General features: G+C 46.4%; 1 protein-coding gene across 6 annotated transcripts in view; it reads left to right on the top strand.

Annotated features, from left to right (window-relative positions):
* FAM81B (family with sequence similarity 81 member B) overlaps positions 1-26,585 on the top strand; it is a 177,568-nt gene that overhangs the window by 116,437 nt on the left and 34,546 nt on the right. For all 6 annotated transcript variants that reach the window (XM_063964023.1, XM_063964024.1, XM_063964025.1 and 3 more), the window contains one exon: positions 9,446-9,575. In XM_063964023.1, the coding sequence (XP_063820093.1) occupies positions 9,446-9,575 (130 nt within the window). The remainder of the gene's footprint in view (positions 1-9,445; positions 9,576-26,585) is intronic.

The raw sequence follows: 26,585 nt of genomic DNA on the forward strand, positions 1-26,585 counted from the left end.
ATATACAAGGGCGTAGCTACCATAGGTACAGGCAGTGCAGCTTCTATGGGGCCTAGAGCTGAGTGGGGCCACCTTCCCTGTCACAGTTACATGTGTTATATACAAGGGTGTAGCTACCATAGGTACAGGCAGTGCAGCTTCTATGGGGCCTAGAGCTGGGAGGGGCCCACCTTCCCCGTCACAGTTACATGTGTTATATACAAGGGCGTAGCTACCATAGGCACAGGCAGTGCAGCTCCTATGGGGCCTAGAGCTGAGAGGGGCCACCTTCCCAGTCACAGTTACATGTGTTATATACAGGGGTGTAGCTACCATAGGTGCAGGGAGTGCACCTGCTATGGGGCCCAAAGCTGAGAGGGGCCCACCTTCCCTGTTACATGCGCTATATACATTTTTCGTCATTGGGTGGTACGTAGGGGTCCTTTCAAACTTTTTCCTTAGGTCCTGCAATATATCTAGATACGCCCATGGACCTGCTCATTGTAGTGTTGTATAAAATGAACTGCAGGGCATTTTAATGTTATAAAATATTATGAACCGGGGCATTAATGAGGTACAATATGAGCAGGGAGCACTATATATCATAATGTGAATTGGGGGTACTGTGCAGCATAATGTGTACTGGCAGCTCTGAAACGTGACATAAGGTGGACATAAGCACTACTGCGATTCATAAAAGAAACTAGGGCACTACTATGGGGCATAATGTTAAATAAGGTTCTACTGTGGTTCAGAAAATGAACTAGGGCACTATTATAGGGCATAAAATTAACAACTGCTGCAGAGAAGTGTCTTTCTAGAAGGATTGGGACAGGAGCCCCTTCAAAATGTTACTATTGGGCCCACAAAGTTCTGGCTTCTCCCCTGGTCCTTTTTACATAGATTCAGACACAGTAGCAAAAAGATGTACAACTGTTGCACATCAAATTGATCAGTGTAAGCTAGCAATGTAGTTTTGTCACTACTAGGTGTTTTAATTATGCAAAAAAAAAAAGCTTGGCCGAGTTGTGTGGATCCGGGAGGGGCGTTTGGTGTGACTGAAGGGATTCAGTATGATATCCCAGCTGTCGGGGTCAGGAGGCCAACGTCGGGATCCCATAGCCGGAATACCGGCAGCGAGGGCAACGTGTTCCCTCACGGACACGCTGCGCTCGCCACGCTTCGGGCCCGGTGGCGACCTTTAGTGGGGATTCTGGCCGGTGGTCGGGATTCCAGCGTCCGTATCTTGACAGTCGGAATCCCGGCAGCCGGCAAAATGAATGCCTCTCGACTGAAGCAACAGAAAGAAGGGGCACTTCTGTATATGAAAGTGTATTTGGTCTTTGGGGGTGAGCGTGAAACCCATAGAGATCTGAGGTGGCAAATACTAGTCAGGGGCTAGAGACTATATAGACTATACTCTATAGAGAGTAGGAGGCCTGTGTGCAGACTCCGTCTGCGCCCCCTCCTCTCTAGCTGGCAGCACTGTAGGCTCTGGGCACTAGGGTCACTAGGGGACCCTAGCGCTGTCCCAGAGTTTATAGCACATGTGCAAATCTCTGGGAAAAATGACCACTGCGCCATTTACCGGAGATTTGATTAGCAATGCTGCCGCCTGCGGGGGACTCCGGAATGGTGAGTATTTAAAGATGGATATGTGATACCCGCGTTCGGGGTACCCCTTCTGCAGTTAAACCAGTTGCAGATGCACTGTGCGGATTAAAATCCTTTTTACACTGGTTGCTAAGCAACTATGGCAACCAGGAGAGGAATATGTATAGCACTAGGACCCTGGGCTTTCCATCAGGATCCCTGCAGAGCGGGAAGCTGGGAGCGCTCTGATTGGCCGTGTTGTGTGGGGAGAGAAACAGGAAGGAGAGCTGCAGTGAGCAGACAGAGAGAGCATGGCTTTGGAACAGGAGGCAGTGTGTCATGCGTGGGTGTGAAGAGCTGTACGCGGAGGTCTGGAGGCGCGCTGCGCTGGGAGAGACTGGGCATCGAGAGACGGCTGTCATCCTGAAAAGCAGCAGTGAGAAGTGACCGGCAGGAGCTGGCAACAGCAGCAGATAATGCAGGTACTCTACTTCACCCCAGACAGCCCCCACATATGGGCACCCAGACCAACAGTGATCACCCTGACAGCTTGCAACATCACAGCCCCTTGGGACAGATCACAGCAGGACCCTATGTACAAGGAGAGGGACATGTGGGATTTATTTGAAGCTGCCTGCCATTGTACCAGAGAGAGCCTTAAGGGATAGGGTTGTGTGAGACCCTCTGCTTCCCCTTACCACTGCAATTGCAAGGAAAACACGAAGTGACACTTATCCCTAGACTGTTTGAGCTGCAGCACAATGTGTGTGCCAGGATTGGGTCATTTGCTCTGTGACCCACTGTATGTGAAATGACTTACTCCACAGCGCCCTCTATTTGAAGCATTGCTATACTGTGATATGACTTGCTCCACAGCGCCCTCTATTTGAAGCATTGCTAGACTGTGAAATGACTTACTCCACAGCGCCCTCTATTTGAAGCATTGCTATACTGGGATATGACTTACTCCACAGCGCCCTCTATTGGAAACTGGTGCTATACATGGCAAGTAGCTGCTCCACGGCACCACCCGTTGGATTACAAATACTGTGCACAGTGCGAACTCATTCTACAGCACCCCCTGTAGGACAGTGATATAGCTGGAACATTTTGTCAGCAGCATAAACTGAACATATCCAATCTAGCGACATCTAGTGACCCGTCAGTATAACGCATGCATACTCATGAAACAGCTGTATAAGACGTCTGAGTGTTGAAATTCTGAAATGCTCTTGTGTTAATGTTATGTTATACTTTTAGTATGTGACTAAAAGTATCGTGGCTTATTGAATTGCACTGAACTCTACTAAGAGGTGAATTTAGTCACATGGACCAGTGACTAACCCTGTCTATAATAAATCTTTGTTACTGTATCCCACCGTAGTGGTCCTTTCACCTTTAAAAGGGGGGTGTTGACTATACTGGGGTATCCCCGTCCCTTCTGCCCAGGTCCTACGCAGCCTTCCCACGCAGATTCCGCCTGACGTCGCGACAAGCAAGAACCGAACGACCAGAGAGGCCACAACTGGACAGGCGTGAGACTGCAGGTACGCTTAGCCACCTATCACACTTGGCGTCCGCGAACAGGATACGAGCAAGATGACGGATCCACAGGTTCCCGCTACTCCCATGCTACCACCGGCACTCGGACAAGGAAACACGACCACCATGGCGGCATCACCGTTGACTATGCCATACTATTTTGGAGCACCATGGTTACCAACGTTTGCAGGAAAACAAGTGCCGGGTTCGAGTACGTTCAAAGAATTCAAAGACAAGATGTACTCCATGTTCCGCCTGTACTCACTAACCGAAGAACAGAAAATAGAGATCGTTATGGGTCAATTGACGGATTCGGCACTACGGGAAGTGAAAGCATGGGAAGACAGCGAAAAGAAGACCGTCGAAGGGATCTTTAAGAAGCTGATGACCATATTCGACTGCGAGACCATAGCGGAATTAAAGAGCCGCCTTTATGCGAGAAAACAAAGACCTGACGAATCACTGCGAGACTTCGCGCTGGCCCTACAAGAAGCTGCAAAGGCTATACGGGCCCTGGATGAACGAGAAGTCGAAGGGATAGATAGAACGTTAACAGACCTGTTTGTAGAAGGGGCAAGAGGAGAGACGATTCGCTCTCAAATGCGCATGGAGAGACGACAGCAACCAGGGAACTCCTTCTCTGAATTCAAAGAGACAGTGCTGCATATCCTTGGGAAAAATCAGAGCAACAATGTCGCGAAAGATGCGTCTTCAGAGTGGAGTGAAGATGACAGCTACAGAGAAACCGCACTGCCCGTGAAGTCAGACGGACTAGCCCAAGTGGGAGCGGTTCTCCAGCAAGCACAAGCCCCACCGGGACCAGATCCTATGGAAACGCTCAATCAGAGGCTGACGGAGATGATATTGAATCTCTCCCAAATGAGCCAGAGATTAGAAGAGCTCGACAGGGACCAAGATTGGAATAGACACAGAGAATGGCGTCAAGAGCAAGATTGGCAGAGTCGTTCTCGCTGGGACGTAGTAAGAGAATCGGGCCGACGATTGACCGATCAATTCCATGCTCCGAAAGGCACTGTATGTCAACAGACCTCCGAAAGAGTGGAGAAAATAGATCTACCATGGGAGGAACGACCCAGAAAAGCAGGACCAAGACTGGTGTGGCAGAGTCAAGTCGGAGTGATGGGTGTACCATCTGGTGGGGATGATCGAAGAACCAGAACAAGAAAGACGACAGGCCAAGTATTGTGGTTTAGTGCAACGCGTGGTTACGGCTTCATAAGGAGAACAGACACTAAGAGAACCATATATGTTCACTATACGGGCATTCAGAAGACCCATCAGAACAATTACTTCCGAAGCCTAGGAAGCGGGGAATGGGTCGAATTTGAATTGACCAATGGAAAAAGGGGCGTTAAGGCCATCAACGTCACAGGTCCTAATGGCGTTCCAGTGCAAGGCAACAGACATGCCAGAGAGCGTAACCGGTATTGGCGCTGTCCACGGTATAGAAAGCCTCCACTCTACTACCAGCAAGACTACTGGGACAGCGGAAGCAGAGAGGAACCAAGAGACTGTAATAGTGAGACCGGTAGACCTAACACCAATCCTCCTCGACCTGAACGGATACCCCGACCACCCGAACCTGAAGTCCCAAAGCAAAGGAAAATGCTGGACACAAGCGAGAGACCGGTTGCGAAAGGTCAGAGTGAGACAGTGCAGCAGTGCCTTCAAAATGTGATAAAGCCTCGGATTTCTCCTCAACCAAAACGAGAGTACATCCCAAAAAGGCAAGACGCAGATTACCGTGCAGCAAATTTCGAGCAAACAGATGCCGGTGCGACTGACCAGAAAAGGGACACTGAAGCAGTGGTCCACATGGCCATGACAAAGATAGTGGAACCCGTGGAATCCAGAAGTCCGGAGCCAGCAATGCCATCGTCTGAACCCAAGCCCCAGGCACTGCAGGCAGAGACCCCACAGGCAGCTGAGAAGGCTGAGGCCCATTCCACGGAAGAGAAGCCTGTAATGGATAGTGAGTACAGGACCATAACGGGAGAAGAATTCGCCTTCAGGATACAGCAGGCTATACGAAGATCAATGAGATGCGATAAAGGTGCACCACATGCTCGTTGCAGATCGCACGCCGTGATATAGAGTACCACCCATGTACACCATTGAAGAACCCGTACCGCAGAGGGATCGGAGTCCTGTGGCGGAGGGATGGGGTCCCTGGGATGGACATACCCTAGCTATTTAACAAGAGTAAAAGTAGAAAGGTATAACTGTTCAGGTTTAACTTGTTGGCATCTAATTATTTGCATGTATTTGGAGTTCAAAGACTGTGGTGTAGGACTTTAATCCATTACAGTATGCGTGGGGACACGCATAATTTCAGCAGGCGAACATGTGATACCCGCGTTCGGGGTACCCCTTCTGCAGTTAAACCAGTTGCAGATGCACTGTGCGGATTAAAATCCTTTTTACACTGGTTGCTAAGCAACTATGGCAACCAGGAGAGGAATATGTATAGCACTAGGACCCTGGGCTTTCCATCAGGATCCCTGCAGAGCGGGAAGCTGGGAGCGCTCTGATTGGCCGTGTTGTGTGGGGAGAGAAACAGGAAGGAGAGCTGCAGTGAGCAGACAGAGAGAGCATGGCTTTGGAACAGGAGGCAGTGTGTCATGCGTGGGTGTGAAGAGCTGTACGCGGAGGTCTGGAGGCGCGCTGCGCTGGGAGAGACTGGGCATCGAGAGACGGCTGTCATCCTGAAAAGCAGCAGTGAGAAGTGACCGGCAGGAGCTGGCAACAGCAGCAGATAATGCAGGTACTCTACTTCACCCCAGACAGCCCCCACATATGGGCACCCAGACCAACAGTGATCACCCTGACAGCTTGCAACATCACAGCCCCTTGGGACAGATCACAGCAGGACCCTATGTACAAGGAGAGGGACATGTGGGATTTATTTGAAGCTGCCTGCCATTGTACCAGAGAGAGCCTTAAGGGATAGGGTTGTGTGAGACCCTCTGCTTCCCCTTACCACTGCAATTGCAAGGAAAACACGAAGTGACACTTATCCCTAGACTGTTTGAGCTGCAGCACAATGTGTGTGCCAGGATTGGGTCATTTGCTCTGTGACCCACTGTATGTGAAATGACTTACTCCACAGCGCCCTCTATTTGAAGCATTGCTATACTGTGATATGACTTGCTCCACAGCGCCCTCTATTTGAAGCATTGCTAGACTGTGAAATGACTTACTCCACAGCGCCCTCTATTTGAAGCATTGCTATACTGGGATATGACTTACTCCACAGCGCCCTCTATTGGAAACTGGTGCTATACATGGCAAGTAGCTGCTCCACGGCACCACCCGTTGGATTACAAATACTGTGCACAGTGCGAACTCATTCTACAGCACCCCCTGTAGGACAGTGATATAGCTGGAACATTTTGTCAGCAGCATAAACTGAACATATCCAATCTAGCGACATCTAGTGACCCGTCAGTATAACGCATGCATACTCATGAAACAGCTGTATAAGACGTCTGAGTGTTGAAATTCTGAAATGCTCTTGTGTTAATGTTATGTTATACTTTTAGTATGTGACTAAAAGTATCGTGGCTTATTGAATTGCACTGAACTCTACTAAGAGGTGAATTTAGTCACATGGACCAGTGACTAACCCTGTCTATAATAAATCTTTGTTACTGTATCCCACCGTAGTGGTCCTTTCACCTTTAAAAGGGGGGTGTTGACTATACTGGGGTATCCCCGTCCCTTCTGCCCAGGTCCTACGCAGCCTTCCCACGCAGATTCCGCCTGACGTCGCGACAAGCAAGAACCGAACGACCAGAGAGGCCACAACTGGACAGGCGTGAGACTGCAGGTACGCTTAGCCACCTATCACAGATACACCTATTGTAAATATGACAGTGGTACTAGTACTTACAAAATCAAATAAATCTGCCCACACACAAAGTGATTCAGATGGTCAATTTGGTTCTTTTAGACCAAATAAAATACTAAAATCTCAGCTTGTGTTTGTCCTAATTAGATCTTGGTTGTGACTGGTAAAACATGTGACTGAGAGATGACATGCTTACAGAGTGTGTGGTTATCACCAGTCAGCCATATTAATGAAGCCCTACAGGTTCCCAGCATCAAACAGTCTGATCGGTCACATTTTTTCCATTTACTGTATGTATGGGTTCATGTATGGGCATCCAAATTAGGACATACATAGGACAACACAGGACATAAATTGTAAGGCTCAGGCTGCTAGACCTAATCTAACTGCATAGGGGCTTTGCGTCGGGATGTAGTTGGCATCTCGACAGTTAGGATGCCGGTGGTCAAAAGATCTTCTATACAGAATTAGTAAGCAGGGCACATAAATATAAGCGTTTAAACAAATTAATTTTAAAAATGGAACTTAAAATATTTTCCCCTTGAAATAGAGTAAATGCAGTTTCTGCCAATAGGCCTAATTCAGACTTGGGCACTAATGCGGCCTTAATGCAGTTTGACGTGCACCGCATCACTGCTCTGTGGTCATTTACATTCCAGGCGCATTCCCGTGGTGTTCCGTGGGCAAGGTGGGCTGCACAATGAGCATTTTTGCGAAGTTTTCTCCAATTAAAAAATGGTGGCAGATCGCCTCACAGCGCAGCCAATTAAATTGCGGACGCATTGTGAGGCGGCACCACACATGTTGGGTGGACTTGCCTTTTGCTGGGCGGCCCCAAGCATGTGAGAAGATGGACGCAGATCTTGCGTATGCAGCAATCTGCGCCCTTCTCTGAACAACCCCCAATATCCTTCTATTGTCAGGAGTTTTATGAAACAAAAATGACAGTAAAATCAAGGCTGAGTGTGAAATTGATAGACTGAATGTGACAGTAGATCATGCTGTATAGGAGTGACATAAGGCTCTATGGGGTAGATGTATTCTTGTCATTATAGAGAAGTGGTATCAGTGCATTATAGAGAAGTGGTATCAGCGCACGTTATGGTGCCCCTGTCCATATTGGCGCTGCTGTCTACAAGATAGCACGCTGATGTGGCAGGCAATGTATGAATGGTCAGTTGCACTAACCATTCTGACACCTGCAGCTATCAATTTTGACAGCTGCAGGTGTCGTTGCCCATACACCACAGCCAGGATTGAGCTATCCCTGGCTGTTGAGGGTGCCGGCTCCGGGCTACATGTGAGTTCTCGTGAGACTTGTGAAAGCCAGCTTGAGGGGAGAGACACAGTGCATCAGCACTAGGCAGGCATCGGCGGAGGAGGCGAGTTTTAGTATTTTCTACTTCGCCTTGGTGAAGAGGCGAAGTGGGAAGAGTGATACCGGCCAGAGCAATACAGAACCTGGCTGAGCTCAGGTACTTTTCAGGAGGCGTGGTCTAATTACAGGAGGTGTGGTCATGCACCCTTAGAGAAAAATAAAGAAAATATAGTACTTTGAGCGCCTCCCAGGCCACACTGTAGCCTAGCACACAGCAGCGTGTACTGGAATGAGGAAAAGAGTTGCCACTGCTGCTGCCAGGTAATGGGGAAGGGGAGACGGGACCTAGGCTCCTCCATCAGTCCTGGGTCTAGGTAAGTATTACCCCTTCCTCGGCACTACTGATATCATACATTTACCCCAGTGTTTGAAAAATGACAGTTAGGAGCCTGTTGGTTGGTACTTTATCTTTGTCCACTGTATCTCTCTCCAAGGCTTAGTACATAGACAATGGGCGTCTTAACAGAGGAAGAGGCCCATGTCCAACTCCCTCCTTCCGGACCCCCTCCTATGCAGCTCTCCCCAGTGTATGCACTGATATGAACAATCAAGCATAATTGTCCTTATAGTTACAAACGTCTTATTTTGGGGAAATATAATCATCTGATGAGTTCCAGAATTTGAAGCCACTGTGGGGGTCATGTACAATAGGCAACTGTAAAGTCAAGCAAAACATGCAACTGCTTTGTGTACTAAGAGATGGCATAGGGGGTGCAGATTTCACATGTAAAATAGGATCAGTTATGTGTAACTAGTACTAGGGAAGTTAGTTCATTCTAGTAGCCAGCAGGCAAGATAGTTGTTGCCCCCCCCCTACCCCCCTCACCTCTCACATTTCAGGGTGGGTGCCCTGTGAGAGGGAGGACTGTGGCACGTGCCCCCTTGGGCTTCCTGCTTATTTCTACTCTGGGGCGCATAAAGCAGCACCTGTATTTCCACCTCTGACTAGTACATTACAAGACCTGAGAGGCAGGGCAGCTTCCTTTACTGTTTTGGATTTTATTTATTAGTAATTTATTAGTAGTAATAATAATAATAATAATAATAATAATAATAATGTAGTTATTTGTTTTTGCATTCAGGTGTGACGCCAGCATAGCTAAATTGTCAGGTGATTTAATGACAACGAAGCAGGAACTGCACACACAGGAGAAGGAGATTCGGAGTATCAGCACCGCACTGGAAGCACACGTGAAGCAGTTAGACTTTAAGGTTAGAATTGTGCCTTCAAACAGATTTCCCACAGTAACACAATTCCAATAAGGGAGCAAATCCATTAGCGGTGATGGGCGAGGGGTGCCGGTGTTATGACCGTTTCTATGTCACCTCGCAACCATCAAGGTCTTTCTCCAAGCCGGTTTTATATGTATTCCTTTACATCCAGTGCTGGTTTCTGTTTTATTTATTTGATACACACTATTTGGAGCTATTGACCATCCCCACACCAGCTGCTGTGCACAGCGCACTTGGGAACACTTCTCTTCTTCCTTTTTCTTATAGTGTAGGATATGCTCTGACCAAAGGCGCCACAACGTTCTTAGGTGTGGGGGGGGGGCAAGATATAATTGATGATTGTCACCTCCTCAGGGACAGCTGGACTTACACGCCACAATTTTATATATAGATATCGCTTTCTATCTATATTTCTAGGATGAAGGTGGAGCTAAGGAGGAAGAGGGGACAAACAAATGAAGTGGGAGGTAGGAAGGGCGCAGGGCTGATCCCAGAGGCCGGCCAGCCCACATTAAACAGCCATACACAGAAGGGGCTGGAGCTGGGTGCAGGAGGGCCTTGGAGGTGGGCGGAGAAGGGCTGTGAGCAGGGGGGAGGTGGAGCAGTTGGGATGGGGATTATTTGCATTCTGACACTGCCCATGGTAAGCCTAGATGGCGGCTGCACTTGCTTCCCGTGACTCAGTACATTTACTGGCACCGTTCAAATATTTTGGAAGGGGGCCAAGTCACCCCCTTGCCTTCCCTGCTCCAATACCTATGGCTCTGACTTATTGTGACTATTACACACTAGAAAAAAAAAGTAAAAATGAAATTCAGGCCTCTATATAACGGCTAATCTCATCTGGTCCCCTATTCCTCTGGCTGCTGCCTCTAATTATGCAGCGACTTATTTGTAGAATGAATGTGATTTCAGTCAGGTACCTGTCTACGATCGGAGTGAATAGGACACAGACAACTGTTGTGTTTTCCTATATTCACTAAAGTTTATTGGCTGTGTGCCCCTTTTTATAAAAGTTCCATTAGTAAAAAGACAAAGAAAAACACTCTGAGCTTGCTTAAACATTTGCCCAATAGGAATACTGTATGCATTTATCATTCTCTTATCTAAAGCTCATTGTAGCTTGCTGAGCTCATGTAGCGCTCTGATCACCCATGTACCACTGTGTAACAAGTTTTAGCCTTAAAATGTTCCGCCAAATCTCTAATAGTTAGCTGATAGCACTATGTTTTGCATTTTTACTTTAGGCGTGTGTGCATTTCATTCATCATATTGCTGAACTACACCTTACTGAAATTTTCTATCTTACTTATGATTAACAACCTAGTCCTATGTCATGTTCACACAAAATGGAGTCATGTTTAATGGATACAGGAGAAACTCGCTAAATAATTGACTTTTCCTTAGTGAAGTTTGAGTCATGTAATTATTGCATAATTAAGGGAGCTAAATTTAGTGCGACTCAAGGCTTACACTAAAATATATATAACACATTATAAAGCAATTATTCCGCAACATCAAATCTATTAAATGATTGTGTATATACAGCATATATGAACCTGAATTTAATCTCTTTGACTATCTAGTCTTATTTCCTTGAGACTACTGTGTTGTGAAGGATTCTGCATCCTAAGCTAGTCATCTTTCTCACGTCATATTAATATCAGGGAGACTGAGAACATTCCAATTTCATAGACCTATATCATGCTGAATAGTTAGTTGCTTTTGTGATGTTAGTGTATTAGAATGCTTAATATTTGTACTTTGTAGACACTCCCTTACTAATATGTGTAAGCCTGAATCTTCAGTGATGGTCCCTGGGACCAGGGGGATGCTGGGAAGTGGGTGGTCCAGTGTGCAGTGTGCCTGGAGTTGGTGATTAAATAAAACAGCACAGCAGTGAACTCACATGTCTCTGTGTCTTGATGACTGGATTTACAAACATATGAACAAAACATGGTGTCAGAAGAAGTTTAACTTGGACTGCTCTCAGAGTGTGAAAGAATCTTGCAGAAGTCTGTAAGGCTGTGTTACTCAGTGTCTGCAAAGCCTGCCGTGTGCTCCTCTCTTCAAACAGTGAGTAACCATGGATAAACTGGCTCCTCCAACAGGCATGCTGATGTCTGGAAACTTGTCTGAAAACTGGAAAAGATTTAAGCAAAGGTTTAATATATATCTTGCTGCATGTGGAGCTGATACAGAGGCTGACAAAACGAAGGCATCCATTTTCCTCCATGTGATAGGAGAGGATGTGCTGGACATTTATAATAGTTTTCAGTTTGCTGAGGGGCAGAATATGGTGCTATCTTCTATAATGCAAAAGTTTGAAGATTACTTTGTGCCAAGGAAAAATGTGATATATGAAAGATATACGTTTTTCACATGTGATCAGAAGTCTGTAGATGGATTTGATCAGTATGTTACAGAGCTGCAATCACTCAGTAAAACCTGTGAGTTTGGGGATTTAAAGGATTCACTGATTAGAGATCGTATTGTCTGTGGAATACCTGATAATGGACTCAGAGAGAGACTGCTGAGAGAGCAAGACCTAACACTAGACAAGGCAGTGACTATGTGGAGATCTGCAGAAATAACTAGATTTCAAGCCAAAACGTTACACAAGGAAGCTGATGTACATGTAGTGCAGAAAACAGAGCCAAGCAAACCTCCATTCTCAAGAATGAAGCAGTCTAAGCCACAGTCTAATAAGGAAATGTGTAGTAGATGTGGAAATGCTCACAATCCTAAAATGTGCCCGGCTTATGGTAAAACCTGCATGAAATGTGGTAGACTTAATCACTTTGCCAAATGCTGTAAAATGAAGTGAAGGTTCCAAAAGTCTGATGGATGAAGAGATAGAAGCCTATGTTAATTTGATCGTAGCTTCTCTACCAGTGTCTCTTGCAAGACAAGAACAGATTAGGAAACTGAGACAGATGACACAATGAAAGTGTTGAAAGATATCATTCTGAAAGGTTGGCCAGCAGAAAAACATGCGTGCCCGCTGTCTATCCATGATTATTGGATGTACCGCAGTGACCTTACAGTTGTCGATGGTATTATTTACAAAGGCAATAGGTTTGTCATACCTGCACGACTAAGAAAAACTATGCTGTGCAAGATACATGAAGGCCACTTAGGAGAAGAAAAATGTAAGCAGAGAGCGCGTGAAGTTATGTATTGGCCAAGAATGAACCAAGACATAGCACAGACTACAGCTACATGTGAATTATGTCTTACGTATAGACTGAAACAACAAGTCGAGCCACTGAGTCCTCACGCAGTGCCAGAGAGACTGTACCAGAAAGTTGGCGCAGATTTGTTTGATTGTAATGGGAAAACGTACATTGTCGTGACTGATTATTACTATAACTACCCTGAGGTGAAGACACTACATACAACTACTAGTAAAGCCGTAATCAATTGCATGAAGTCAATCTTTGCAAGCAGCGGTGTTTTAAGAGAGGAGGAGGCCCGGGTGCAGCCTCCTCCGTTCAGGCCCCCTCCTCTCTGCCGGCAGCGGAGCACTAGAGCGCTCAGACTCTACTGCGCATGCGCAGATCCCCGGGAAAATGGCGCGGAAGCCATTTTCCCTGAGATTTCTCTACTGCGCATGCGCAGATCTCCGTGAAAATGGCCACTGGGCCATTTTCACGGAGTTTTAACACAGCCGTGGACATCGTTGCGGGACTCCGGAGGGGTGAGTATTCACAAAATGGGTGCAGCGCGTGCGGTGGGGGCCCCCACTGGACTCAGGGGCCCGTGTGCACCGCACACACTGCACCCATTATAGAAACACCAGTGTTTGCAAGGCATGGTGTTCCTATGGAAGTGTTCACTGACAATGGTCCTCAGTTTTCCAGTGCTGAATTTAGACAATTTGCTGATGAGTGGGAATTTGTCCATACTACGTCAAGTCCCCACTATCCACGCTCAAATGGGTTGGTGGAAAGTTCAGTAAAAACTGTAGAGTCTCATGAAAAAAGCTCAAGAAGGTAAAGAAGATTTCTACAAAAGTCTTTTAATCTACCGCAGTACACCTTTACAGAATGGACTTTCTCCTGCACAAATGCTGATGGGAAGGAGGATTAGAGCAAATCTCCGGATACATGATGAACTGCTTAATACACATAACTCAGCGTTGGTCAGACTGAGTAAGGAACGTCAACAGGCGAAACAGAAACTGTTCCATGACAGGCGAGCAAAAAGCTTATCTTATCTAAAATCGGGTGACCAAGTCCATCTCAGAGATCACGAGAAAGGTATTTGGGTGCAGAAAGGTATTGTGCAAGCACAAGTAGCACCAAGATCTTATACTATACGTACAGAGCGTGGAACGGAAGTAAGAAGAAATCGGGTGGATTTAAGATTTCAACCTAACCATAATGAAGACAACATCATCTGACATGTATGATGATCCTCATAATGGTGAACAAACCACGATTCTAGAAAGGTCCAACATGGTCGATGAAACACAGACTGTGTATGAAAGACCCAAAAAGGAAATACGCAGACCTGAGAGACTCATTGAAACGTGTTAAATGATGTTCTTAATATGACGTTGTTAATTGTTGCATTGAAGCGTACAGGGCTTATCTTTAAAGAAAAGAGGATGTGATGTTAGTGTATTAGAATGCTTAATATTTGTAGTCACTCACTTACTAATATGTGTAAGCCTGAATCTTCAGTGATGGTCCCTGGGACCAGGGGGATGCTGGGAAGTGGGTGGTCCAGTGTGCAGTGTGCCTGGAGTTCGTGATGGAATAAACAGCACAGCAGTGAACTCACATGTCTCTGTGTCCTTATGACTGGATTTACAAACATATGAAAAAAACAGCTTTAATCATCTGCAGCTTTGAAGCACCATAGGTTAGTAAATCTACCACCTGGAACTCTTCTTACCATGTTTCATGGGATCTGGAAACATTATAGTTTAGATGAAATAATAACTTAATAAAACAAAATAATTGTATTAAAAAAATAACAACAGAAACAAAATACAATAAAAAATGGATATACTGCATAATTTATTTATTTATTAACAGTTTCTTATATAGCGCAGCATATTCCAATGCGCTTTACAATTAGAACAACAGTAATAGAACAAAACTGGGTAAAAACAGACAGACAGAGGTAGGAAGGCCCTGCTCGCAAGCTTACAATCTATGGGGAAATAGATATAAAAAGATAAATAATGAAGCCAAATATATAAATGTAATACTCGATAAAGCGATGTAAAGTGCCTGATATAGGGAAGATACAGCAGTGTCTATTATAGTATGGATTTTCAATACATGTGACCTATAATTAAAGCCTGTTTTATGTGGCAGTTATATAATATTCTGGGAATGAAGCATTAGCTGCAGACGTCACACAGCCAGTCAGGAATATTAATCAAGAAATCCTCTTGGATGGACATCTGCCCGCTTTAGTCACCTACAATATATAATTGCTGCCAATAGCTAACAGAAGGCAAATATGTCAAAATTCCTTCAAGCTGTCAACTAGAGTATGTCAGACAAACTAGATATGTAATATGAGGACTTTTACTAGGCAGGATAGCAACACGAGAGAGAAAACACATTCAGGTCTTCTCATTCCATATTAATGTATTCTCAAAATTCCACATGTCAGCTAATAGAGGCAAACTACTGTACTGTACTGTACTGTATGTTTCTGGAGCAGGGCTGGGGTTTAATACAGGTTAAATGGGGATACTAGCTGCACAAGGACTGCAGAGATTCATACTGTACTTGATGTACAAATAAGGAGATTCAGATTCTCTTCATTCATATCCTACAATTATCAACCTTTTATCACCTGGGTACCCCCTGGCAGGACATTTGCATTATTTGAACAGTATGCTACATATTTAAAATTGACCAGACAACCAAGGGCATACTCACCATATAACACCACCGAGGGGCATATGTGTCAAATCTTGGAGAGAGAAAAGTGGAAAAAGACAAAGGTTACCCCCCAACTGATTTTGTGTGACTGTCCCATTTTTCTGGCACTGTCCCACCCACAGTGTCCTGGTGTGTGTGTGTGTGTGTGTGTGTGTGTGTGTGTGTGTGTGTGTGTGTTATTTCTCTCTCAGTGGCTTCACCTGGTGAATAGATGCTGTTTGCATGCGTACAGCATCTATTCTGTGGATAGTGGGACTAGGGCCATGGCCAGCAGCTCCCAGAGCACTCAGTGTCCCCCCCATACGTATTGATGAAAATGGGGTGTATGGCTCACGGACGCTGCATTTCCTGATAAGCCATGACCCCTGACATGAGGCCATGTCCCCCTTTTTATGAAGAAGTTGGGGAGCTGATTAGTTGGTACTTTATCTCTCTCCACTACTGGTGTATGTATAATAGGCACAAGGTGTGTGGTGCACAGAGTCCCCTGGTTCCAGGGGGTTCACACGCCGCACAATCTGCACCCATATAATTATGCTTAACGCAATGTTCCCAGAGACCTGCTCTGCGCAGTAGACTCTAGCACTCTGGAGCCCTGGCACACCTACGTGCGGGATGCCGGCATTTTGATCCATGTCGGGATCCCAGCGTCAGCATTCTAGTGTCGGTATTCCGTCATCGGTATTCCGACTGCTGTCATCTCGAACGCTGGTTTGCTGACTTTCTGGGATAGAGTCATTTAGCTGCAAAGTTCCATCCCAACCTCTGGCGCAACTATAATCAGTGGTGCAGTTACATTTTACCTGGGCCCAGGACTGTTGGATGGTCATTTTACCCCGGACCCGCCCTCCCCTTCCCCATTGTAGAGAGAGTCTGCACGGCGCCTAGGTGTGGGGCGAGAGAGCAGCTGCCTGTCTCCCCAGCGCAGCACACAATCAGTGTGTGTGCTGGGCTGGAGAGAGAGGCTACTGCAGCGGCAGTTGCTCCTCTACCTCTCTGCATGATATGCGGGGGGAGGGGGAGGTGGTGGGGAACACCTCCCTGCATTGGCCACTCCCTCTGCCATTACCAGAGCCCAGCACAGCTGCCGGCACCCCTGACAATAATCAGAGGCGTCAATGATTAAAGCGACACCCGATGCAGGAGGGGACATGAAGTGCGCACCAACAAAAAGGGGTGTGGCCCTGCTGGAAAGTGGCGTGACTTCTTGGGGAGAGGGGGTGGTCTCAAAGCCTGGACCCCTGTATCGTCACTCCGTAATGTCACAGTGCAGCACCCTGTTCCTGTCACTGAAGAGGAGCCAGCACTTTGGTGTCACCCGGGTGTGAGCCGCACCCCCATTGTAACGCCACTGACTATAATAAAGGTGTTATACACATACAGGTGCAAGTGTGAGGGTCCCCTGCCCTTTTTTTATTTATCAGTAATTTATATAGGGAACATTTATTCCGCAGTGCTTTACAGAGAATACTGTAGTGTAGTCATTCAAATCAGTCCCTGCCCTAATGGAACTGATAATCTATATTACCTATTACAGCTAATTCATTTTTGGCATAATCCAATTAACCTACCAATATGTTTTGGATTGTGGCATTGTGGGAGGAAGTCAATGCAAATACGGGGAAAAGTACCAACTCGTCACAGATAGGCCCTTGGTGGAAATTAATGTCCTCAGTGCTGTGATGTAGTAATGCTAACCATTATGCCAACTGTGTTTCCCATATTTTGTGTATCATGTTACAGGCTGTGTTTGAAAAATCACAGTTAGGTGCTGATTGGCTGGTAGTTTATCTCTTTCCAAGCTTTGATAAATCTCCCCCTAAGATTTAATGTTGAGATAAAAGACAATGAATGGCACGGTGCAGAAAGACTTATAGCAGCACATACAGTAAAAACAGTTTGTAATTTGTGTATTTTATTGTTTCTCTAACGTCCTAGTGGATGCTGGGGACTCCGTAAGGACCATGGGGACTAGACGGGCTCCGCAGGAGACATGGGCACTTTAAGAAAGAATTTAGGTTCTGGTGTGTACTGGCTCCTCCCTCTATGCCCCTCCTCCAGACCTCAGTTTGATACTGTGCCCAGACAAGCTGGGTGCTTTTCAGTGAGCTTTCCTGAGTTCGCTGAGAGAAAGTATTTTGTTAGGTTTTTTATTTTCAGGGAGCTCTGCTGGCAAAAGACTCCCTGCATCGTGGGACTGAGGGGAGAGAAGCAGCCCTACTCTCTGAAGCTAGGTCCTGCTTCTTAGGCTACTGGACACCATTAGCTCCAGAGGGATCGTACGCAGGATCTCACCCTCGCCGTCCGATCCCAGAGCCGCGCCGCCGTCCCCCTCGCAGAGCCGGAAGACAGAAGCCGGGTGAGTATGAGAAGCAAGAAGACTCCAAATCGGCGGCAGAAGACTCCGTTCTTCACTGAGGTAACGCACAGTACTGCAGCTATGCGCCATTGCTCCCACACACCTCACATACTCCGGTCACTGTAAGGGTGCAGGGCGCAGGAAGGGGGGCCCTGGGCAGCATTTGGAACCTCTTCTTGGCAAAAGTAAACATATATACAGTTGGGCACTGTATATATGTATGAGCCCCCGGCAAGAAAATGCATATTTAAGCGGGACTGAAGCCCGCCGTCCAGGGGGCGGGGCTTCTTCCTCAGCACTCAACAGCACCATTTTTTTCTCCACAGCTCCGCTGAGAGGAAGTTTCCCAGGCTCTCCCCTGCAGATTCACGGTAGAAGAGGGTAAAAAGAGAGGGGGGGGGGGCATATAAATTAGGCGCAAAAACACAATATAAACAGCAGCTACTGGGTTAACATTAAGTTACTGTGTTATTCCTGGGTTATAGCGCTGGGGTGTGTGCTGGCATACTCTCTCTCTGTCTCTCCAAAGGGCCTTGTGGGGGAACTGTCTTCAAAAAGGGCATTCCCTGTGTGTGTGGTGTGTCGGTACGCTTGTGTCGACATGTCTGATGAGGAAGGCTATGTGGAAGCAGAGCGGGAGCAAATGAATGTGGTGTCTCCGCCGACGGCACCGACACCTGATTGGATGGATATGTGGAAGGTTTTAAATGATCATGTTAATTCCTTACATAAAAGTTTAGAAAAAGCTGAAGCCTCAGGACAGTCAGGGTCCCAACCCATGCCTGATCCTATGTCGCAGAGGCCGACAGGGTCTCAGAAGCGCCCACTATCCCAAATTGTTGACACGGATACCGACATGGATTCTGACTCCAGTGTCGATTACGATGATGCAAAATTACAGCCAAAATTGGCTAAATCCATCCGTTATATGATTATAGCAATTAAGGATGTGTTGTACATCACAGAGGAAACCCCATTCCCTGACGGGAGGGTACATATGTATGGGGAAAAGAAGCCACAGGTAACCTTTCCCCCCTCACACGAGCTAAATGAGTTATGTGAAAAGGCTTGGGAATCTCCAGATAAAAAACTGCAGATTTCCAAACGGATTCTTATGGCGTATCCTTTCCCGCCAACGGACAGGTTACGCTGGGAATCCTCCCCTAGGGTGGACAAAGCTTTAACACGCTTATCCAAGAAGGTAGCCCTGCCGTCACAGGATACGGCTACCCTCAAAGATGCTGCGGATCGCAAACAGGAGGTTACCCTGAAGTCCATTTATAAACATTCAGGTACCTTACTGAGGCCGGCGATTGCGTCGGCCTGGGTGTGTAGTGCTGTAGCAGCGTAGACGGACACCCTGCCTGAGGAACTTGATACCTTAGACAAGGATACTATATTATTGACCCTGGGGCATATTAAAGACGCTGTCCTATATATGAGAGATGCTCAAAGAGACAGTCTACTGGGTTCTAGAATAAATGCTATGTCAATTTCTGCCAGAAGGGTCCTGTGGACTCGGAAATGGACAGGTGATGCCGACTCAAAAAGGCATATGGAGGTTTTACCTTACAAGGGTGAGGAATTGTTTGGGGAGGGTCTCTCGGACCTGGTCTCCACAGCTACTGCTGGAAAGTCAAATTTTTTGCCATATGTTTCCTCACAGCCTAAGAGAGCACCGTATTATCAAATGCAGTCCTTTCGATCACAGAAAAACAAGAAAGTCCGAGGTGCGTCCTTTCTTGCCAGAGGCAGGGGCAGAGGAAAGAAGCTGCACAACACAGCTAGTTCCCAGGAACAGAAGTCCTCCCCGGCCTCTACAAAATCCACCGCATGACGCTGGGGCTCCACAAGCGGAGCTAGGCCCAGTGGGGGCACGTCTTCGAAATTTCAGCCACAAGTGGGTTCACTCCCAGTTGGATCCCTGGGCAATAGATATTGTGTCTCAGGGATACTCGAGGAGATGCCCCCGCACCGATACCTCAAATCGGCCCTGCCAGCTTCCCCCCACGAGAGGGAAATTGTGTTAACTGCAATTCACAAATTGTATCTTCAACAAGTGGTGGTCAAGGTTCCCCTCCTTCAACAAGGAAGGGGTTATTATTCGACCATGTTTGTAGTCCCGAATCCGGACGGTTCGGTCAGACCGATATTGAATTTAAAATCCCTGAACATATACCTGAAAAGGTTCAAGTTCAAGATGGAATCGCTGAGAGCGGTCATCGCAAGCCTGGAAGGGGGGGATTTTATGGTGTCTCTGGACATAAAGGATGCATACCTTCATGTCCCCATTTATCCGCCTCATCAGGCATACCTCAGATTTGTGGTACAGGATTGTCATTACCAATTTCAGACGTTGCCGTTTGGTCTCTCCACGGCACCGAGAATATTTACCAAGGTAATGGCGGAGATGATGGTACTCCTGCGGAAGCAAGGAGTCACAATTATCCCATACTTGGACGATCTCCTCATAAAAGCGAGATCAAGAGAGCAGTTGCTGATCAGCGTAGCACTTTCTCTGGAAGTGTTACGGCAACACGGCTGGATTCTAAATATTCCAAAGTCGCAGTTGGTTCCTACGACTCGTCTGCCTTTCCTGGGCATGATTCTAGACACAGACCAGAAAAGGGTTTATCTCCCGATGGAGAAAGCTCAGGAACTCATGACACTGGTCAGGAACCTATTAAAACCAAAACAGGTGTCAGTGCATCACTGCACTCGGGTCCTGGGAAAGATGGTGGCATCATACGAGGCCATTCCCTTCGGCAGGTTCCATGCGAGGACTTTTCAATGGGACTTACTGGACAAGTGGTCCGGATCACATCTTCAGATGCATCGGTTAATCACCCTATCCCCCAGGGCCAGGGTATCACTCCTGTGGTGGCTGCAGAGCGCTCACCTTCTCGAGGGCCGCAGATTCGGCATTCAGGACTGGGTCCTGGTGACCACGGACGCAAGCCTCCGAGGTTGGGGTGCAGTCACACAGGGAAGACATTTCCAAGATCTGTGGTCAAGTCAAGAGACTTGCATTCACGTCAACATCCTGGAACTAAGGGCCATATACAACGCCCTACGTCAAGCGGAGACCCTGCTTCGCGACCAACCGGTTCTGATTCAGTCAGACAACATCACCGCAGTGGCTCATGTAAACCGCCAAGGCGGCACAAGGAGCAGAGTGGCGATGGCGGACGCCACCAGAATTCTTCGCTGGGCGGAGAATCACGTAAGCGCACTGTCAGCAGTGTTCATCCCGGGAGTGGACAACTGGGAAGCAGACATTCTCAGCAGACACGACGTCCACCCGGGAGTGTGGGGACTTCATCAGGAAGTCTTCGCACAGATTACAAGTCGGTGGGAACTGCCACAGGTGGACATGATGGCATCCCGCCTCAACAAAAAGCTACAGAGGTATTGCGCCAGGTCAAGAGACCCTCAGGCGATAGCTGTAGACGCCCTGGTGACACCGTGGGTGTTCCAGTCGGTCTATGTATTTCCTCTTCTTCGTCTCATACTCAAGGTGCTGAGGATAATAAGAAAAAGAGGAGTGAGAACAATACTCATTGTTCCAGATTGGCCAAGAAGGACTTGGTATCCAGATCTGCAAGAAATGCTCACAGAGGACCCATGGCCTCTTCCTCTAAGACAGGACTTGTTGCAACAGGGGCCCTGTCTGTTCCAAGACTTACCGCGGCTGCGTTTGATGGCATGGCTGTTTAACGCCGGATCCTAGCAGAGAAAGGCATTCCGGATGAGGTAATTCCTACGCTGATAAAGGCTAGGAAGGAAGTGACAGCTCAACATTATCACCGTATATGGCGAAAATATGTTGCTTGGTGTGAGGCCAGGAATGCTCCTATGGAGGAATTCCAGCTGGGCCGTTTCCTTCACTTCCTACAGTCCGGAGTGAATTTGGGCCTAAAATTGGGTTCCATTAAGGTCCAGATTTCGGCCCTATCCATTTTCTTTCAAAAAGAGTTGGCTTCTCTACCTGAAGTTCAGACGTTTGTAATGGGAGTGCTGCATATTCAGCCCCCTTTTGTGCCTCCAGTGGCACCTTGGGATCTTAACGTGGTGTTGAGTTTCCTGAAATCCCACTGGTTTGAACCACTCAAAACGGTGGAGTTGAAATATCTCACGTGGAAGGTGGTCATGCTATTAGCCTTGGCTTCGGCTAGGCGTGTGTCAGAGTTGGCAGTTTTGTCACATAAAAGCCCCTATCTGGTTTTCCATGCGGATAGAGCAGAATTGCGGACCCGTCCACAATTTCTGCCGAAAGTGGTTTCATCTTTTCATATAAACCAACCTATTGTGGTGCCTGTGGCTACTACTGACTTGGAGGATTCCGAGTTACTTGATGTGGTCAGGGCTTTGAAGGTTTATGTTGCCAGAAAGGCTAGTGTCAGGAAAACAGAGTCGTTGTTTATCCTGTATGCTTCCAACAAGCTTGGTGCTCCTGCTTCAAAGCAAACTATTGCTCACTGGATCTGTAACACGATTCAGCAGGCTCATTCTGCGGCTGGATTGCCGCTGCCAAAATCAGTTAAGGCCCATTCCACTAGGAAGGTGGGCTCTTCTTGGGCGGCTGCCCGAGGGGTCTCGGCATTACAGCTTTGCCGTGCGGCTACTTGGTCAGGTTCAAACACTTTTGCAAAGTTCTACAAGTTTGATACCCTGGCTAAGGAGGACCTTGTGTTTGCTCAATCGGTGCTGCAGAGTCATCCGCACTCTCACGCCCGTTTGGGAGCTTTGGTATAATCCCCACGGTCCTTACGGAGTCCCCAGCATCCACTAGGACGTTAGAGAAAATAAGATTTTACTTACCGGTAAATCTATTTCTCGTAGTCCGTAGTGGATGCTGGGCGCCCGTCCCAAGTGCGGAATTCTTCTGCAATACTTGTATATAGTTATTGCTTCAATAAGGGTTATGTTATGGTTGCATCAGGGTTGACCTGATGCTCTGTTGTTTATCATACTGTTAACTGGTTGTTTTCACTTGTTATACGGTGTGATTGGTGTGGCTGGTATGAATCTTGCCCTGGATTACCAAAATCCTTTCCTTGTACTGTCAGCTCTTCTGGGCACAGTTTCTCTAACTGAGGCCTGGAGGTGGGGCATAGAGGAAGGAGCCAGTGCACACCAGAACCTAAATTCTTTCTTAAAGTGCCCATGTCTCCTGCGGAGCCCGTCTATTCCCCATGGTCCTTACGGAGTCCCCAGCATCCACTACGGACTACAAGAAATAGATTTACCGGTAAGTAAAATCTTATTATCTTGCTCTATGGCAGCTATGCTTATAGGGGGTTATTCAGAGTTGTTAGCAAACCAAAAAAGCACACTAATGGGTAAAACCATGTTGCACTGCAGGTGGGGCAGATGTAACATGTGCAGAGAGATTTAGATTTGGGTGGGTTACAGTATATTGTTTCTGCGCATGGTAAATACTGCACTTTAAATTTCAGTTTGAACACACCCCACCCAAATCTAAATCTCTCTGCACATGTTACCCCCCCCCCCCCCCCCCTCCGCCCTTCAGAGCAACATGGTTTTGATCATTAGTATGCTTTTTTTTGGTTTGCTTACAAGCCTGAATAAGGCCCATAATGCAGTTTTCGTTGTGTCAGTCACTATAATAAAAATGCATTTGTACATGTAACATCTGACAGGTGACCCCCTGTATGACATCACATACTGCTGAATTCTAAAATAATGCACAAAAATATTTTATAAACAACATATTTTATCAAACAAAACACGTGCTCCATGATGATGTTATTACGCTTGACATAGCATCGTAAACAGCCTCAAATTGGGAGCTTCAGCAAACTGTACAAGCGCATAGAGCTATTGTTGGTCACATCTCACTGAACTGGGCGTTTCTGGGTGGCAACTGGGTGCAATGTTGCAGTTTGTGTTGCAAATGTGTCTGTGCCGCGCACTTTCCGCACCACCCTGTTTATGGCCCTGGTGGCATGGAGCTGGTAATGGGTGTGTAGCTAGCGTTCTGTGTTATACTAAGGTGTGCATACAGCTATGGGATGCTTGTCTCAAATGGATCCCTTGCGCCCAGCATGGCATGGGTCAGGTACAACTGCCAGTACTAATAATGATGGCTGTGGCTGCAGACAGAACAACAGTGGGCGCTTGAAGCTGTTGCATTCTCACATTAGTGTATAGTAGTAGATTTGGTTTCTGCAGCTTCCTGCAATTACAGCACTTTGCACCTCACTCAGAATCAGGTTTATGACCAGTTTGACACTGTTTCCCTAAACAGAGACGTATCGCCAGCGTTGTGTGGGAGTGCCAAAGCCAGGGTATTCATCTTCCGACAGAGATTTCCTGGACTCGGCGACAGAGCTGCACCGGCTGGTCTGCGTAAACTCATAGGTCACTCAGCCGGCCGATGATGTCACATGGATCCAATGCTGCATCCTCGGAAGCACCCCCACATATAGTCGGCTCAAAACGAAATTGGTACTTAGAGACATGATAAGTGACCCTTCATCTTTCATTTCCCCACTTGCTTTATGGGGATTTTTTTTTAATGCCGCTGACTGCCAACTGCTCATAAGGTCAGCTGACACCCCTGCACCTTATCTTCCAAACACTCTGCAGATGTCAGACTCTCCATAGTACAGCAATGTGTCATACTTTACAGGCCATTACAAATCATTACATTTCCTAAAATATAGCAACTATCAAACATTAGGATGGAGACTGCTAAAAAAGAAATCCTTCGATGTAAAATTCAGATGAATGTTCTTAACACCTGAGCAGTGATTCATACTGTGAGCTTAGCAGAGCTAATTAGGAAATCAGCAGAGTACAGAGGACACTGACTTATTACTGATGCTTAGTTTTCTCAGAGCCATTTCCTTTTAATTACTGTATGTATAGCTGTGCAATAGGATTGGCTGGGTCAGCAAACAGGCAGATAAAGAGACAGTACTGTGTGCTAAATAACACAGCAGATGGAACTTTGGGGCTTATTTAATAACAAGTGATATTCTTTTTATCTATAAACAAATGGGCCTAATTCAAACCCAATCGCTGCAGCGGCAGCGATCGTAGCCTGATACCCTATGATACTGATACTGTCAGTTTGTATGATCTTTATTGCTACAGTACATGACAATATGGTGGCCATAGAAACGTGTTATAATTTCTAGCTTGCCTACCTTGATAAAGGCGGCGAAGTTCCATCTTCTGCAGTGCAGTGGTTTATTGAATTTTTACATCTGTATGGTACGGATTCTCCCCCTTTTGTTTGTTTTTAGAATGAAAGCTCTTGTTTGCAACTGACTATTCCATTATAGCTTTATATTTTTATTCCATAGTAAATTCATGCCATTGAGGTCCAATCCTGAAATGGACCCTAGAAGATTAAAGAAACCTTTATGAGCTTTCCATTATTCTGTTTTGTGTAAGCATACATGTAAGAGTCTGCACCGTGTGTATTGCCCATCACATTCCGGTGATATACCGGAAGTGGTGACTCTGAAGGGGACATGTACACCATCCTCCTATTATTGGCCCTCATTCCGAGTTGATCGGTCGCAAGGCGAATTTAGCAGAGTTACACACGCTAAGCCGCCGCCTACTGGGAGTGAATCTTAGCTTCTTAAAATTGCGACCGATGTATTCGCAATATTGCGATTACTAACTACTTAGCAGTTTCAGAGTAGCTTCAGACTTACTCTGCCTGTGCGTTCATTTCAGTGCTTGTCGTTCCTGGTTGACGTCACAAACACACCCTGCGTTCGCCCAGGCACTCCCACCGTTTCTCCGGCCACTCCTGCGTTTTTTCCGGAAACGGTAGCGTTTTCAGCCACACGCCCCTGAAACGCCGTGTTTCCGCCCAGTAACACCCATTTCCTGTCAATCACATTACGTTCGCCGGAGCGATGAAAAAGCCGTGAGTAAAATTACTTTCTACATAGCAAAGTTACTTGGCGCAGTCGCAGTGCGAACATTGCGCATGCGTACTAAGCGGATTTTCATTGCGATGCGATGAAAAATACCGAGCGAACAACTCGGAATGAGGGCCATTGTTTGGACACTTGTGGGGTGTTGACCATCCCAATGATATGACACTATTGCATGTTTTTATCTTTACTTGTATGTTATGAACTGTATCACTGGACCATTTGCCAGCTGGAATAATCCAACATTGTTTTTATAAATATTTATTTGTGTAAGTTGGTGACTTATTTGTGACCTATGCTGCTTTGTAGTGCAGTGCCATAAGTTTGTTTATCTGTATTATATCATTCGTTATAAATATGCCCCTTTATTTCTTATTATTAATATGCACAAGCATATTCTGTTGCGCTTCACAATTGTGGCCAAATTGTAATAAAACAAGACTGGGTATCAGACAAAGAGGTAAGAGGGCCCTGCACGCAAGCTTACAACCTGTAACCTGAACTTTGGAACTGGATTTTATTAATGCATGATATGCAGCAATGATATAAAGTGGCAGTTTAAAAGACAAAACAAAATAAAACAAAACACTTTACTGTCATGTAACTAAATTAAAGACATAACTATTTTTCAACTCTTATGTAGAATCATGTTTATTAATATGCTTTATCTCAATTTTGTTTTCCTCTACCCCCAAGCCCATCTCCGCCAATCATCCATATCAAATTATGAGACAGAGAACCATGCTTAACTGCATGGCAAAACTTGCATTTGTGCCAGGTTTGAGTATAAAGCTGCATT

Source organism: Pseudophryne corroboree, chromosome 1, assembly GCF_028390025.1.
Source record: "Pseudophryne corroboree isolate aPseCor3 chromosome 1, aPseCor3.hap2, whole genome shotgun sequence".
Classification (NCBI taxonomy): Eukaryota; Metazoa; Chordata; class Amphibia; order Anura; family Myobatrachidae; genus Pseudophryne; species Pseudophryne corroboree.